The 18,614-nt window shown below is 39.1% G+C and overlaps 1 protein-coding gene across 1 annotated transcript in view; it reads right to left on the reverse strand.

Annotated features, from left to right (window-relative positions):
* Positions 1-18,614, reverse strand: part of Cd109 (CD109 molecule) — a 150,033-nt gene that overhangs the window by 42,323 nt on the left and 89,096 nt on the right. The window contains exons 18-23 of the mRNA XM_021243725.2: positions 14,206-14,347; positions 13,093-13,210; positions 11,005-11,118; positions 9,397-9,615; positions 8,509-8,647; positions 4,980-5,156 (exon numbers count right to left, since the gene is read on the reverse strand). Of these exons, the coding sequence (XP_021099384.2) occupies positions 4,980-5,156; positions 8,509-8,647; positions 9,397-9,615; positions 11,005-11,118; positions 13,093-13,210; positions 14,206-14,347 (909 nt within the window). The remainder of the gene's footprint in view (positions 1-4,979; positions 5,157-8,508; positions 8,648-9,396; positions 9,616-11,004; positions 11,119-13,092; positions 13,211-14,205; positions 14,348-18,614) is intronic.

Here is an 18,614-nt window from a genome sequence, read left to right on the forward strand (position 1 = left end):
AGGAAGGGACAAGAAAAAAGTGAAAATAGAAGGAAAAATGGAAACAAGGCTTTTGTACATAGGGAGGGGAGGTGGGGGAATGGAATAAAATAAATTTTTTTAAAAAAAGAGGCTGTTAGGATAATTACCCAGAAACTGATGTTTATGAAGGGTCAGATAAGATACATACTTTTCTGGGTCACAAATTTTCTTTAGACTAACCATGAATCTAAAATCTTTAGAATTTATCATAATAAAGGTGAAAGTCTTGCTGATAAAAATAAATTAGAAAGTAACATTCTGGGCCTGGGGATGTAGCTCAGTGGTACAGCACCCGCCTAGCATGCCTGAGGCTCTAGATTCCATCCCAAGCAGCACAGAAAAAAGAAAAGTAACTTTCTGAACATAATTTTATTTTGCTTACCTCAAGTATCAAAACTGCATATTAAAAAAAAGAAGTAAAGTCGAGTTTTCATGACTATATGAAGCACTTTCTTTGGCAAAAGCTGATAAAAATGTTCCCTGTACTAAAAGAAAAGTAATCGTTGTCAACTTCCTTACTTTCTATGACGTGAAATACAATGGGAGAATTTAGTCTTTTCTTCTTTAGCCTCTTCACTATTGCCTCCAGCCACACTTTTAATGATCAAAAGCAGCATCTGAATCCTGCGCTTATTTTTTCCTGTTTTATTTCAACAAAGAAAAAATATGTTTTCAACTGTTCTTGGTCTAAGTTTCACTTGAAAAACTGAGCTGCGGGCACTATGTTTCAAATAGCTGAGAAAAACATGAGATTTAAATCTTCAGTTAACAGGTTCAGGATTTCCAATCCATATCAGAAATACTTTTCATTTTTGTGGTTCTACTTTTTTTTTTTAACAACAAAACTTATTTCATTCAATGATGTAGCTGTTGTTTTGACCAAAACACAAATGGGTTAGGTTACAGGGCTGCTGGGCCAACTATGATTCAAGTAAACAGTGTGCTGCTCATAAATGACAAATAATATAATCATGACTCATACCAAAGCCACTTTAATTTCTTTAAAAATAACAACTACACTACATTCAAAGAACTCTGGCAAATATTATGGCAAAAGAAAATAGTGAGTCTCTGAAATGAGTCACTGATTTCACAATGAAAAGTATCACTGCAGGAAACTTTTGCACCACTTTGAAATGTAATTTGGTCCAGCGAGTGAGATGGTATATTTTGGGGAACTTCATTCTGCTGATTTTTAACAGCCACTCCACCAGCTCCAAGGGGCCCTCACAGAAACCACTGGTCATGTTCCCTGGTAGAATCTTTAGTGTCTGCAGATAGCGCCCTGTGGAAGCTCTGCGGGCCTTATCTCCACAGGAAAATGATGACCCCAAAGCCCAAGGACACTCGTACTGGTAATTGCTCCATCCGCTCGGCATTCACTGAGGTACCCAAGTAATGAGACCGTGACAAGGAGACCGGCCTCAGCCCCACTTCCCTGTCAAGAGCTCATTCTCTAATGCAGAAGACAGGTGATAACTTTAAATAACAGTAAGTGAAAGAATTAAGAGAAGTGATGATATAAATAAGTTACTAAATGAGGAAGGCCCGTTTAGGCTGCTAGGAGGAAAACAGCACCTGAATGATGAAGAGTCAAGCACAGCACACACCTGTTATCCCGGCACTCACAAGGCTGAGGCAGGAGGCTCTTGAGTTCCAGGTATCCTGGACTATGAGGAGATGCTGTCTCAAAAAGCAAAAGGGAGGGGAGAGGGGAGGAAAAGAAAAGGAGCCAGGCATGGAAAAATCCAGGGCAAAGTATTCCAGGAAAGAGGCACAAGCTAACGGCCCTGAGGCACACAGAGCCTGAAGGGGACCCAGGGGCAGCTTTAGGTGAGGCTGAAGATTGAGGGCAGGGTCAGTTCACTCAGGGCTTGGCTGGTCAAGGCTAGGAACCCACCACAGGATTCTTAGCAAGAAAACAATATAATCTTGACCTTTTTAAAGCATGTCTTTCACAATACATGGAGATTCACTGCTGAGGAGTGAGCAGAGAGCACAGGACCCTGAGGAAGCCAGTGAGCAACCATGCTTTGCGAATGGAACCATTACCAGTGGGGGCAAGAAGTGCAGGATTACTGTATTAGAAGTGGAAGATTCTGTATGTGTTTTCAGCAATAGGATGGACAAGGTTTCCCTGCTGACTTTAGAGCCTAATTCCATAGCTAGTAACAAAAATTCTACTGCAGCTGATAAAGGCACCTACTATGTGTTGAATAAAGTGCTTAAATAGTTCATTAAATTCTCAAATCAACCATATCAAGCAGATACTTTTATTACTCCTGTCTTACAGAAAACCAATGTTCTAGAAGCTGAGGAACCAGCCCAAGACAAGAGCCAGGATCTAGAGCCCACTTCTGCCTGGCAGAGTGACAGCACCAGGTGAGACGGGATTCCTTTAAGGCAGTGCCGGCACCCACTCTGAACAACGTGGGAGACTCGCATTTACAGACCAAAGGCTTCCTTGTCCTCTGGCCATGCTGCACCTTCTAACAACCACCATCTGTGAGGAGGTCTCAAAGGAAGAAGCTCCTAGGGCAGCTCTAACAAACCTACGCCCTGAGGGACCAGCACTGCTTTTGAAAAAGAACAGATACTAAAGGGTCTTCTACTTTTTAGGTCCTTTGCTGGTCCAGTGTCCAGAGGACAAACTCAAATTATTTGTAAAGTATGAGTTACCGTTCCTTAAGTGGTTCAAACTGTTCAAAATTTATTCTGCTTTTTAAAGCATTAATATTTGGTTAGGCAAAGTTACAGTTGATACATCATATACAAATATTAAATTATTTAGCATTTCCTTTATTGTATCAAAATATCACAAAGAATGTATACCAATTATAAAACACCAGTATAATTCCTATGAACTTTCTACTTCAAACTAAATAAGATAAATCTTAAATACAAACCAGAATCCTGTTTTCAAAAGACGTAGAGTTAAATTATGACAGTTTCCATATTTTTCACTCATTAAATCTATCTCCTTAAATCTAACAATTATGCTAATGTGTAAGGAGCTCATTTTTTAACACAGCACACAATAACCACAGAGAGCACTTGATACCACTTCTTAAGCTAATTATAATAGAATTTGAAAAAAAAAACAGTTCTTGTATGTGTACTAGGTGTGATTCAAAAATAAGGTAAATGTTCCGGTACCAAAAATAATAATAATGATAAGGTAAATGTTTAAAATTTCTAAATTATTACAGTAAAAGATATATACATGGCCATTAATCCCCCTCAAAATATGCCCCCCCCATTTGAAACACAATTATCCCATGACTCTCGCCACTTCCTGCAGCAGTTCTGGAAGTCCTCTTTTGTGTCTTTAGCTGCACTGTCATGGCTGACTGGATAACCTAAATAGATTGAAAACATTTACCTTTCAAGGTCATTTTGATTTGTGGAAGAGCCAGAAGCACACGATGCCAGACCCGGTGTATAAGGTAGATAAAGTCATACCTTCATGTTTTTATGAGTCTGCCTTTCTGCTGGACAGCAGAGAGGCAGCATTCACCTCACAAAAACACTCAGGAAAGAGGACTTTGAGAACTGCCTCAGAAAGTGGCAAGAGTGAAGGAATTAGTGTGTTCAGATGGAGGGGGAGTATTTTGAGGGAGACTAATGGCAATGTGTGTTTCTGTAATAAATTTTTAATTTAGACACCATACATTTTGTATCACACCTTGCTCATGTAAAACATTACTGATCCACAAACCTGCGTCCAAAGGATGCTGATTTTAAATAGGTAACTCTGTACAGATCTTTGAGAATTCTCCAGAGGAGCTAACACCTCCTGAGTTTGAGAGGTAACCCCAGAGCATGCAGGGCCAGGCGCTCATCTGAGAGAAACACACCCTCCCTCTTCACATCAGAACTCAGGTCACACTTAGCCCAAACTCTAAACCCTGGTCTCATGTCCCTCATTATTCCTGATGGACCCTGCGCTTTCGAGGCAGGCGGTGGCACCACTGAGCTAAATCCCCATCCCATAAAAAAATTTTTAAAGAATTAAAAAGTATTGTGCACTCTCACTTCAGCAGCACATATACTAAAAAGTGTTGCACTATACTTTTCTTAAATTACACTGGATGAGGGCCGGGGATTTAGCTCAGTGGTGCCGCCGCCTGCTTCAAAAGCGGTCCTGAGTTTGATCCCTGGTACACACATACAAAAAAAATTACACTGGATGATTTCCAATCATTTTGCATAACCCTTCAGACCCTCGTGAGTTTGATGGACAGCATACATCACACAAACCACACCGGCAGAGAATCTCAGCCAACTCTTCTGTACCTCAGCTCTGTGAAACGGCATCATGCTGATACTCGCTGTGAGCACTGAGACCCTGGGGGCGAGTGACCAGAACAGCTGACACAGACAGCCCTCACTGCAGCTAAGAGCAGCTGTTAGAGAGTGCCCAATCCTCTGGTGTCTGGGTCAGTTTCCACCTCTCAGGGAGGCAGGGTGGCATTTTCACTGCCAGGTGGCATTTTCTGAGGTGTCCCCAGATCTCTCCACACAAACATCTCTCTGAGCCCCCATAGGCTGTGATTTTAAATGCACTGAGCAGGTCCACACACACACACTGTCTTCTCCCCTGACAGAGAATTCCTTGAGAGGAAAGGCTCAAATTCCTCTGTTCCTCAGCAATAGAACTGATCCCTGGCACTTGGAGATACTTTACAAGTATGCAGTAAATAAACAATCGTTCATTCCTTTAGATTTCTAGTTTTCAATTTCAGATCCCTTATTATAACACAGAAACCAGTACTAGCTAGCACAGCCCCGGCAGCAGCTAGTGAACTAACGTCTAGCACATCTCAGCACCATCTAGCCCCCATCACCTACTGAGACAAATCCAAGTGTTCTGAAATACTGCATGCCTCAGGTGAACCCTGCCTCAAAAAAGAACAGACACTTTTGTACAAACAGAAATGTACTTCTAAAATGCTTACCTTGCCTCATAAATGAAAGGGCTTTTTCTTTTAGATGATCAATCAGCTGTTTCTTCTTAGTCAGATAATCCAAAATGTAGATATTTGGAGCAAAATTTATCATGTTCTGTTCCCCACAGCCATAAGGCATCCGAATCAGTGAGGCTAAGCCATTGATGGAAGGACCAAGGACATCTCCTGGAGGCACAAGACATCCCAGTCACTGGGCAGACACGACTAACAACTCACCTGCCGGTGGCAGAACCTTCCACTCAGTACAGACAGCATCTGTCACATCTGAGACAGGAGCACAGTAGAAACTTTACATCAGATTATATGGTCAAAAACTAACAATGCAGTCCGGGGATTTAGCTGAGTGGTTCCGCCACCTGCCTTGCAAGTGCAAGGACCCGAGTTCGATCCCTGGTACCAAAAAAAAAAAAAAAAAAAAAAAAAAACTAACAATGCAGTGGCACTGAACTTGCAATTTATGCAGCATATTAGGAGACTTTTAGATTAGTTGAACATATGACATATACATGTTAGGTTTTTAAAAAAGTGTTTTTTTAAAATCTTGAACAAGCCAGGAGTGGTGGGGCATGCCTGTAATTCCAGTACTTGGGAGGCTGAGACAGGAGGACCTCTATGAGTTTGAAGCCAACATGGACTACATAATGAGTTTAAGGCCAGCCTGAACTACATACTGAGACCCTGTGTCAAAAAAAAAAACAAAAACAATAAATCTTGAACAAAAAATGTCAGGATTTGATTATTAGGAATCATGATTCTCATACAGGAAAGAAATGTTTTATTATTCATACTTTTCACATAAACATAACTTTATACTGATTTCTTACTAATATGCTACAAATTCTTTTGGGGGGGTTCACTTTTTTTTCCATTTAGCTTATTGGTACATTTTAGGTATGTAATACAGTTACATTCATCATTGGGATCCTGTACCTTTACATGATGTATCTTGGTTCCCCTTCCCCTTCCCTACCTTCACCCCTCCACCCTTCCCTATTTACAAAGACTTTGTTTCCATGTTTTTCCTTTTCTCATGTTTTTTCTTTTCCCTTCTTTCCTTTCCCCTTCCCCTCCCACTTCCCCTATTCCTTTAGACATTTTCTGCCTATTTCATAATATCAATTATACATTTTGATTCTTATTTACACTTTTAGTTTTTCACACCAGAGAAACTATTCAGTATTTACACATGTGTGTCCTATTTATTTCACTTAAGAGTACGGCCTCTATGTGCATCCACTTAGCTATAAATATCTCTGGTTTCTCATTCTTTATGGCTGAGTAGTACTCCATTTTATAAAAAACCACATCTTCTTTATCCAGTCTCCAATTGATGGGCAATTGGGCTGTTTCCAAGTTTTTATGCTACAAATTCTTGAGAAACAGTATTTCTTAAAACAGCAGGAATGGTAGCATTTTGTAATGTGCTCTACTGAGCAGCAGCAAGGTGACAAATGTAAGTTTTCAATGACTCTTGGGATTAAAAAAGATTAGGAATATTCTTCAAAGTTAGTAATCTATAATTAAACAAAACACATGCCTAAAAGATTCTTCTATCCACATTCTAATACCATGGCTCAGGGAAAAAAAGAAAAAACTAAGATATATGGAGGCTGAGTTCCTAATTTTGACCTCACTACTGTCAAGCTGCAAGAACATCCTTCTATGTAGTTTAAATGTCAAGTCCAAATACCTAGTGAAAATCTGATCCTAAAAAATAATTTAAACAAAAAATAAAGGAACCCCTTTCTTACGAACAGGCTACAACCCCACCAGCATATCTTCAACTTCAGACGCCAACACACGAAAACAGGCCATATTATTGCCACTGCATGTCACATTTTTAACATTCAAAATAAACCATAAATTTATAATCTAAAAAAATCCAAAGAAAAAAGCTAAAATTCATATATTCTGGGCTTCAGAATAGGTTTAAGAATATATGAAAATAAAACTTGAAAAAATATATTCTTTATATTAAGCATAAATATTAAATCTGAACAGTATTTTTATGACCACAGATAGACTCATTCTTATTTAAGAAGTGGCAAGCACAAGGTCCTGAGTTCAAACCCTGGTACTAACAAAAAAAGTGGTGGTATATAGCTACTCTTCAAGGATTTTACTGTGTGTCTGCATACATGTGTGTGTATCTGCATGTGTATGCATGTGTGTATGTGTAGTTGTGCAAGCACTGTATCCCCAGCATCCCTACACTGTGGGAGATGCTTAGGCAGAATTCCTGTCAACAGAAAAGCTTAATTAATTCCTTTAAAAATTTATATCTAGGGCTCCAAATAAAGTCCTCTGTATAGGGATTTTTCTTTGGAGCTATCATAAAAAGCATTAAAGATTAACAAACTATTTTGATGTCATTAATTAAATCTTCAGTTATTGTAAAGCACAATTACATTTTTTTAAAAAACTTTTGTGATAGCTAATTTTACATGTCAACTTGAGTAGGCCACGGAGTGCCCTGATGAATCCGATGGATGCTATTCTGGGTATCTCTGAGGGTTTCTGGATGAGATGAGGATCTGAACCCATGGTCTGATGAAGGCAGAGGGTCTCAGGTGCGGGTGGACATCACCAAACCAGGGAGGGCAACAGCACACACAGCCAAGAAAAGAGACTTCTGCCCTTTCTCCTGGCTCGTGCTGGAGTCTGAGCACCACACCTGGGATTTTACATCACCAGCTCCTTAGCCTTGGCCTCCGGACTCACATTCGCCACCCAGCAGCTGTGCTGGATCTCCAGCTTCCAAACGGCCTATTCAGGACCACTCGGCCTCTGTAATGGCATGAGCAAATTCCTCATAATAAATCTCCCTTTACTTATGTCTTGTGAGTTTTGTTTCTCTGGAGAACCTGACTTCAGCTATGTTTAATTCGGAAGAAGTTCTGGTTCCTGGAGGGACCTAGGAAAAGTGACTAAATCGGTGGGCAGCTTCCTGCTGTTAAGGTCACTATGTCCTCACACACAACTGCTCCAAGCAGTCATTCTCAGCACTTGCTTATCAGAACCACTTGTAGAGCTTTTCAAAACAGACCAGCCCTCACCTGGGCCTGAGAAATTCTAACTTAGTAAGTTATTTGTGTTTTCACAAAGCTTCACAGAAAAATCCTGGTACTCCCTAGGGGTCAAGAGCCACAGAAGCCAAAAGCTCTACCTTTGGAAATAAACGCCCTCCAGCCCCCAGTACTCTGGGGCCTTGCTACTCAACATGTGGTCTGCAAACACAAGTAGCAGCCTCACCTGTTAGAAAATCAGAACCCCAGACCCACTCAACAGGGACGTGCTTTTAAATAGATCCAGGTGATTCATACACACCCTGAAGACGGAGAGAAGCTAATCTACAGGGCATTACTTGCTATTCTACTGCAACTCAGAGTCTGGGACAAACAAAACTTTTATGATCTCTTCTCGTTAGTAATAAACAAGAAAATACACCTGTAAATAGATGACCAATAGATATTATTATATACAAATAAACCAGGAGATGGCGATGCTCTGTTCTTACCAACTGCAGTGATCTGAACTCTTTCACTGCCACTGACCGTACCAGGGGGAAATGAGAAACTCAGAGTTTCCAGGGTAGTTTGTTTGTCACTCGAGTCTAATAAGATGGCTTGTGAATATGATTTTTCTATTCCTTCAGCCTATTAAAAAAAAGGACAAAATTAATATGGTCTAGGCTTCTTTACAGAGAACTGAGTATAGACATGAAGAAAGACATCGGGCCTGTTGTATCTGTAGTTTGTGAATAACTAAAAATGTACCTGGCATTGCTTGATTCTGACTTCAAATCTACCTGCTTTCTAGTTAAATTAGACAAAATGTTTTATGGAACAGCAAGGGAAATGACAAAGGAGAAGATAAAGTGGGATGGGAAAAACCTTCTGAGGTAGGTTTCAATTGTTATCCAAAAGAGGAATTAAATGCCAAAATTGCAAATTAAATCCAAAATTGCATTTAATAAAGCAGAGATTCAAACCCAGAGCTATCTGATCCCAGACCCAAGTGCCTATCCACTATGCTGAGTTGTCTTTTTCAATTCTTCCCAGAAGTCTACAAAAATCTCTTCTACCTGCACTGAGGAACTCCAAAATTCCCAATCTACTTATCAGCTTGACCATGATTTAACAAGATCCTGATGTAACACAGCTTGTAGATGTAAATGACCATAAGAGACTTTGTAGTCACATTGCTGCTTCAATTTATAAAGAAGTTCTAAAACATTCATGTATCATATTTTTACACACAGATGAGAAAATGATTAGGCATTACCAGAAGGAATGAGGAGATGACCTAATAGGTTTGCCAACAAATTTAACTGAGAGAAAAACCATCTCGTTTGATTTTCAATTACGTATTTCCCTTTTCTTTATTTAAGACTCCAAATATTTACCTTTACTAAAATTCTCCGGGTGACAGCATCAGAAGCAATGGGCGAGAGGGCTCTGACTGTAATCGGAATTTCTCCCAGATGTGTGGGCCTGACAGGGAAAAGAACAGTTGCGCCATCCTCACTGGGAACCAGGACATCCTGCTGGTGTCCTGTAGTGTTGATTTCCTTTGAAGTCATTAGAATATCAAATCTGTCACTTTCCTCAACAATTACCTTAACCTAGAAGGAAAAAATACAAAGGTTTGGTGATAATAAATGCTCTTCAGTAAAGTGTTGTCTTATCACCACATTAAATCTGTAAGGCTCAAAACCAGAAAAAGATGAGACAAACATTCAGCTAAGGAGAGAAAGAAAGTCTATCAGGAAAAACTATTTATTTCACATGCCCTCCCCTCTCACCTCAAGCTAACTGGAGAAAGAAACTCTCTAGCTCCATTTCTGGTCCTTTCTACCATTAACTTCTCTCCTTATGCCAAGAAATATTAAGGTTGTCACAGAATAGCTATTTCATGTACAGTATTAGTATCATGACCAATCTAATTTAACTGTGACATCCTAGAGACGTTCATCCCATTAGAAAGGCATAAGACAAACAGGATAAGTATTAATACCTCTATTAAGAGTCTACAAAAATTATCCCAAGAAAAGCATTATTCAGACATTAGTCCTAAAACATACGCCAAACTTGCTGGTCTCATTCAAAGTAGCATTTTTCTAGGCCTTGTATTTTATAAACTGTTTTCCAATTTACCTTTCATCTGCTTCTCAAAATATTTTTTGCAGATAGTAATTATGATTCCCATTGTTTTAGATGAGGAAACTACAATTAAGTTATATTCTGGTAAGTGGCAAATGGGATAGTGGGCCTTCTGACTCCAGATTTTTCACTTGTACCATGCTGTCTAGATTAAAAAGTGCAATTAAAAGCTAAAAAGCAGCTTAGTAATAGAGTGTGTGGTTAGCATGAGTAAGGCCCTGGGTTCAATCCCCAACATCAAAAATAAATAAATATATAACACACACACATACACACTGCATTGTATAGATACAATACTTTTTAAATTATGGCATTTTCACACCATAAAGTTAACTGAAAATCCCTAGTTACTCTGGGGGCAAAAAAATCAACCATCTGTTTTGCACAATTGTGGGCATAACACAAACAGCAGACCTCATCCCTGACTTCTGGGCAGTGAGTGGCTAAGGTGACACAGGCACATGTCTGGCATATGTGTGGACCCAATACAATAGGTGAGGCTCTCAGCAAAGGCATCTCCATGTCAACCAAGTCCTCAAGGGAATACGTGCTGGACAACCACAACAGGCCCAGAATGGCAGTGAGAAGTGGGGGCCAGGAACTTGGGCAGGCAGGAGGAGAAAAGCAGGACTTCAAGACTATAGGAAGTGCTGTAGCTAACGGGGAAAGTCGGTTGGGCTGGAAACCAAGGAGAGAGTGCAGAGATGTGCTAATGACAGCCTTGACAAAGTACATCTATGTTCAATCTCCCGGAATGTGTTACATGCTTAGATGCTCAAGTATTTCAACACCTAATCTCTGCATGTTTTCTCCTGAAGTGTAGACAATCAACAAAATCTTGAACGTATTACCTTGGTATCATCTTTCAAATAACTGAATATGGTTACTTCCAAAGCAAATTCTTCACCTCTGATAACAGAGTAGGGAAGATTCAAAAAAATGAAAAATGGTTGGAAGGCTTGTAGCTGGAAAGAACACAGTGAATGAATATTTTTATTCTGGTCAAAATGCTTCACATTATACATAATTAAAAGCAATCCTCACAAAGCCTGTAAAGCTTATAAGTCCACCTACTAATATCTACTTGCTTATCAACAGAAAGCACATAACTGATCCCAAACAAATGACAGCAAATTGACTTGATTCGCATTATTTAACATAATAATCACTATACATTATTAAGCACCTGCCAGGAACTAAGTATACCATAAGTTATATCACTTAATCATTACAACCCTATGAGGGTGTTATACTCCTATTTTACAAGGAAAACTGAAGTTTGGAGACCTCTGTAACTAGTAAAGGCTCATATTACACCACATAGAGAAGCCTATCTAATGCTGAAGGAGTTGCTCTTCCGTTAACACCGTGTTTGCTCCATGAGCCACCTGAAAAGCACTGACCAAATCAAATTACTGTTTCAAACTAGTATGGGAATTCTCTGCTCACTCCCTTTCATACACACACACACACACACACACACACACACACACGCACTCCTCATTCTCGTCCTTCTCGTCGTCTTCCTCCTCCTCCTCCTCCTCCTCCTCCACCTCCACCTCCTCCTCCTCCTCCTCCTTCTCCTCCTTCTCCTTCTGATCCTCCTCCTCTTTCTCCTCTTATTCTGAAACTGGCTGAGCCTGAAGGGGATGCCCAACTGCTCCTATGTCTCTGAAGCTAAATCTAGATTGGTTTAAGCCAGTGGTGTCTTTGGCAGCAGTAATTTTGCCTACAGATTTATTTGGACATTTTTGAAGATGTCTTGGACCATCATAAAGATTGGAGGGTGTTACTGGCACCCAGCGGTGAAGTTCTACCATGCCCAGGGAGTCTCAATCAATGAAGAACTAACTGTCTTGTGTTCCTCAAGACTCCTGAATATTTCTGTAGACATTCTTGTAAAGTACCTATTTAAAACGCTCTGAGCTTACAACATAATTCCAATTTATATACAAACCCAAAGCATTTTTCAACATGCAATGAATTTCTCACAGCTATAACTATTTCGTAAATCAAGAAAACACTGCATCTTGTTTCGTTTGTAACTCTACCAAAAGTTGTTCACTATTTCAGAAATTTACAATACCAAAGGCAGTGGTTTTTGAGTTGCTGAACTCAACACATGTACATCAAACTGCATTCATAACTGTTACGTGCAGGATGGCTCTGCCCAGTGGAAACATTTAAGCTGCCTGACCACTTACATCCTGAAATACATATTAACGTTATTATATATTATTTTCCTTTCATTTCTCCCTAGTACTTCACTTAGGACACCATATTAATTTTTCTGAAACCATGTATGTGGGTATGTTATACTTTCTATGAATTTCATTTTGGGATGGTGAAAAGGCAACACAGACTGTTGCGAGTAGGGAGTGTGAGGTACTGTCTATCAGAAGTGACAGCATTGGTCTAAGCTACATATGGTCATTTTTACTCTTCTTAGTAACTGGAAACAAAATGTGATGCAATTTGACCAAGGAGATACGAAGGAATCATCTATGCTAAGGGACATCTTGAAAAGTTCTGCTTATCCATTGAGGGACACATGGAAACAACCTGTTTCTTTTCTTGTTAGATCAGCTCAATAATAAACTTTTATACCCAAATCTCAACAAGGACCTAGCACATCTAGTAATTTAAGTTCTGTGCTTTTTTGGTGTGTGTGTGTGGTACCAGGGATCAAACTCAGGTCCTTGCGCTTCGGAGGCAGGGAGCAGAACCACTGAGCTAAATCCCTGGCCCACATCTAGTAATTTAATATCGCACACATTCTAAATTTGAAACATATGGAAAGCAGAGAAGCAAAGCCAAAGAATGTCTAAATTATGTTAACATAATAAGCAATCTTTCTTTAAAAAAAATAAAAGATTGAGTAGCTGAAACTCTCAGGTTCATGGTACTATGACATTAATGTGCAGCCCTTAAAATGCTACCTCCACAGGAGCAGTTGTTAGGCCAAGACCTAAGTCTTCAGAGATCACAAAAGCAGTAGCCACCCAGGAAGTGATAGAATCAGGTACAGTAACTTCAACTTCTTGGTAAATCTTGGATCTGAAGTAAAGACAAATATAAAAATCAGAAAACCAAGAATGGACATACTTCAAAATAAGTTAACATAACCAATTTTGGGAAAAATTTTAATCTTCTATGTCATTTATTAAATTTAAAACCATTTTAGCATCAAAGAGTAGATTCCAAGTTCTCACAAAGTAGATCATAATATGGCATAATGATCTGTTTTTCAATAAAATCTTTCACAATGCTTATAGCTTCGGAATGATCACTATATTTTCATAATTTTGTACAGAGGATAAGTATGCATTTCTAAACTTTACTCCAATTTTTTTCTCAATTGCAGAAAAAATTTTCTCTGTATCTCTATCAGTGCTGGCTCTTTTTTTTTGTAGTGGTTGTTTGAGATTCATGTCTGATTTAAAGTATTCTTAAAAGTTTGATGTAAAATACTATCTAGATTTCAAGGTTTTGTTTTGTTTTGTTTCATTTTGGCTTTTGTTTGCAGTACTGGGGATCAAACCCCGGGCCTCACACATGCTAGGCACGCCAGTGCCACTAAGCTGTATCCCTAGCCCAGATTCCAAGACTTATCTGATCAGTAGAGTTGCTCAGCAAAGCTGAATTTCTTCCACACCCTCGTCCCTTCCCCTGTGGCTGATGGGGTGACTTATGAGGAGTTAGATGTCCTGCCTCACAGGTAATGGTGAGTATTTCCTGCCCATGCCCATGGCTAGTACTCCTACCTATTTTTCTCCAACCATGAGACTTTAAGGACATTAAAATTATCCTTCATTTTTTAAAAGACTCCCTTCTCCTTAATGATACTCTCCAGCCACAATCTGCACGTGACTTTATTAAATACTGTAGCTAGATTTAGTCAACATCATTCTGAAACAAAAAACTCTTGGCTTACTTAGTTCTTCATTAATACTATATTTATACTTAAAATTATACTATAAATTTATACAAAATTTATTTGAAACATACAATAGGCCAAATATATATAAACAAAGAAGTTTATAACTATTTACCCCATGTGGGTGTCTAGCCAAATCCAAGTCTCTGGAAAATGCTTTCTGACACGTGGACTACTGACTGAAGAAAAATCATGCATATCTTCATATTCCTCTAGGCTTTCCTCTATAAACCTCTCAGCATAATCTGCAGTGTCATCTAAAAATAAACATGAACAATGGTTAGGGACATAATCATTGAAGAGAATGAATTTTAAACTTGATGTACAGAATCATGGCCCCTCTTAGCTGGCTGGGATTTTAGAGTTCATCTTGAGAAAACTGACAGGCACCAAAGTCAAGAGATTTACCAAAAACCACATGAACAGTGACTTCAGAGTCAGAAATTTAAAAAGAAAAAAAAGTCTTATCCCTACAACCAATAACTAAAAAACTACTTATTCAATAATTTTAAAAAAATTTAACTTAAATGTTTTTCTTTCCTTTTCTTTTTTAAACCTCAGCCTCCCAGGGTGCTGAGATTACAGGCATGTGCCACCCCAATCAGTTTAACTTGAAATTTTAAGAGTCAAATCCCATCTTTAAAGTTTCCACAATTTTTCAACTCTCCTTTTAGTTCCTTTGTACCATTTAGCACTGGCTGTGCAGCAGTGCTACAATCATCCAGCTCACTGGGTTTTTCAATAAAACCAAAAAAAAGCCATGTGGCCATACAGACAATCATATATCTCCATTCTTTTCAATTTGTATGTAAGACCAAAATAAAGTGTAAAGAAAATTACACTGTTGTAGACTCCAAGAATATAAAGATGAATGCAATGAGACAAACAGAAAATTGTAATAGACATTTTAAGAGTGATGATAGAGATATATAAAAGATCTGTCATACAGAAAATGGTTAACTGTACATAGAATCTGAATGATGAGAGCATATGCTAGAAGAGAGAACTTCTGGGAAGATGGCGGAGTGGTAAGCAGCAACAAATCAGCCTCTCCAAGATTCAGAATACAGACACTGAAAAATAACAACTTGGGGAAGGAAAGGAGAGAGGTGGATCCCTGAGATCCAGGAAGGACCTGAAGGGAAAATTGGAGCCTACAGAGAAATTAAAGAGGCAGACCACAACGCAGAAAAAGGAAAGGGCAACCTGCACTTTCTCCCCAGCTCCTGGCTCATGCCATGAGAAAAGATCGAATCTACAGAGACACAGTGAAAGCAAATTACTCCAGAGGCCTCCAGGGAGAAACACGCCAGTGGAACTGAGCAGTAGATGCTGTTTGCTACAACAGCTGGCGAGTGACACCAGTCCAAGTGACTGTGGTGTCCCCTGGAAAGCACGTTTGGTCAGACACCATTTTACGGAGGGGCCAACTGAGCCCAGGACTCAGAGCAGTCACAGGTCGGCTTCATCTCAGGGGTCCCTGTGTTAAACTACCACAGTGACTGGATAAGGGGCAATCACAGGAGACGTCCATGATCAGAGAGCTGTGGACAAGCTGGTAAAAGAGATCCAGAGTGTTTATAACCCACATGATCCAGGCCCCAACCCCACGACCAGATGGCAAGTTCCATGGATTTGAAAGTCTCAAAAATAACACCACCACCCTAATCTTACTGCTGCTTGCTAGGATTATCCAGCATGGATCTGGGCTCGGTCCTCCTCCTTTGTCTACCCGCAAGGGCAGAGTCATGCCTTGATTTGAACATTGCCACAAAACTATAGACCCCAGAAGATAACCACAGGCTTGAAATCACAGAGAAATTTCTGTTTTTCTCTTTGCTTTTAGTATTTTTGTTTTTGTTTTTATTCATTTGGGTTTTTTTCCTCTAATGATTTGTTTTTGTTTCTTTGTGAGGGTGAACACTGTTTTTAGTTTGTTTTGTTTTGTCCTTGATTTTGTTTTTTCTTTCTTTCCTTCCCTCCTGTCTTCTTCACCAGTTTCCTGAAGATTGGGTAATCTTCCTCTGTCTTTAACCTTGCTTCTAATTAATTTTTCTTCTTGTATTTCTCTATTTTTGCCTCTTCTCATTTTAATTTTCTCCCCTCAGGATAAAATTGCTCTATTAAGTGGATATTTACTGTATATGATTTTCTGATTTGTCTTAGCTTTTGTTATATAACTATAAATCTTGCACACATGGTTAAAAGTGGCAAATTATTAGTTATCACAGTCTGTCACTTTCCAGTCTGCATTTGATCCTATCGTTATTGCTGACTGTACTACTTTAGCCAAGGTGACAGAGTTGCTGTGATCAATTGATCCTCCTTGTATGCCAATACCTAGACTGTCTGGGGGACATAAACAATACCAAACAACTAGGTGCTAGGCCAAATGGGCTACAACCTCTCATCCCTAATAAACAGAAGAGGCAGGATCCTGGGACAGTCTTAAAGCCCAAGAGCCAGCTATGCCTAGAAGACATCTCTGAAAAGTAGTCATTTCTTGCAGAGGACCATAATATTGATTATGCCCAAGGCAGGCTGTGAAGAGTTAACCTCACAACTGGCTTGTTTATAGAAGTGAATCTGACTGAAGCCTATGTGCCGAGGTCAGAGTGACTTGCACCCAAATTCCGTCCCCACAACTAAAACCTTCAGACTAGAAGGACAATGTTCTAATTACAATCATGTATTTTGTCTATTCTGTTCCTAATTCGAGAATGCTTTGTCTTGTCCTTTCTGAGCCTTGTTTACATTAATTTCCATAGAAACCACACATCGCCTTTACCCCAACTAATTGTCAATAAATGTCAGTGCCTGAGACTGTCCTGCACCTTTGTCAGTTGTACCGGCATTTGCCATCCTGGCACCCTGCTTTCTCTCTCTTAGTTCTGTCTCTTAATGTATTATTTTCTCAGGCCTGCATCGTACACTGGGCAGGTAGGGACTAGAGACTTAATGCAGGAGTCTCTGGCAATTTCTTGGAGATCTCAACATTAGTAATAAAGCTACCTACCTAAGCAACTTACAAGGATTAATGCAGAATACAAAAAAAATGGAAAATGAGAAAGCACGGAAGTAAGATGCAATCCCAGACCTCCAGCTCACCCAAGGCAAATCCAGGGGGCATTGAGGTGGAAGAAATCAAAAGTCACCCAGTTGAACTTTCTGAAATTGTAGCAGTGGAAGTAACAAAGCAGATGAATGAGGCTCTAAAAATAAAACAAAATGGAAATAATTACACAGATAATTAAAGAAATGGTGACCATAATTAAGGACATGGTTAGTGAATCTAGAGGAGATACATATTAAAAAAATAAATGCACTTAGGAAAGTTATGGAAACGATGAATGCCTAACATAGGAAAGAACTGAATTCCATAAAACAGATTCAAACACAGCCAGGAGATTAAAAATTCTATTGAAAGTATACACAGCAGAATCAACTAATGTGAAAACAGACTATCAGATCTAGAAGAAGTGTTGGTTTGCAACTGCCAAATGAAAGACTTCTTAAAAATACTGAACTCCTGAGTTCAATCCCCGGTACCAAAGAGGAAAAAAAAACCCTACAGAAAATCTGAATAGAAGGTTTTTGTCTCAATCTGATAAAAGCCATCTATGACAAACCAACAGCCAATATCATACTAAATGGTCAAGAACTGAAAGCTTTCACTCTAAAATCAGGAACAAGACAAGGATGCCCACTATCACCACTCCCTCTGTTCAATATAGTTCTGGAAACATTAGCTACCACAATTAGACAAGAGAAAGAAACAAAAAGAATAAGGATAAGAAAGGAAGAGGTTAAAGTATCTTTATTTGCTGATGGCATGCTACTCTACATAGACGACCCCAAAAACTCCACCAAAAGACTCCTAGAATTAATAACCAAATTTGGTAGCATAGTAGAATACAAAGTGTACACTCAAAAATCAATAGCATTTCTGTACACAAGTAACAAACTCACTGAGAGAGAGTTCAGGGGAACAACCTTCACAATCCCATCAAGAAAAATGACATACTTAGGAATCAATCTAACAAAGGAAGTTAAAGACCTTTACATTGAAAATTACAGTACTCTGAAAAATGAGACCAAAGAGGATATCAGAAAATGGAAAGATATCCCTTATTCTTGGATAGACAGAACCAATAAGTGAAAATGACCGTACTTCCGAAACTGTTATACAGATTTAATGCAATCCCAATCAAGATAAAAATAGTCTACCTCACAGAACTAGAGAAAACAATCCTAAAATTCATATGGAACCAGAAGAGACCCAGAAGAGCAACAGCAACAAGGGTAAGGCAGGAGACATCACAATCCGTGACTTGAAGTTATACTACAAATCTACTGTGATAAAAATAGCACGGTACTGACAAAAAAAAAAAGACCTGAGGACCAGTGGAACAGATTAGAAGACACAGAAACAACTTCAAACACACTCAGTCACCTTATCTTTGACAATGGGGCCAAACAACTTCACTGCAAGAAAGATAGCCTCTTTAAAAAAATGGTGCTGGG

The sequence above is a fragment of the Heterocephalus glaber genome, unplaced genomic scaffold (genome assembly GCF_053883595.1).
Source record: "Heterocephalus glaber isolate CG9 unplaced genomic scaffold, H.glaber_assembly_v1.0 deba00000818, whole genome shotgun sequence".
Classification (NCBI taxonomy): domain Eukaryota; kingdom Metazoa; phylum Chordata; class Mammalia; order Rodentia; family Bathyergidae; genus Heterocephalus; species Heterocephalus glaber.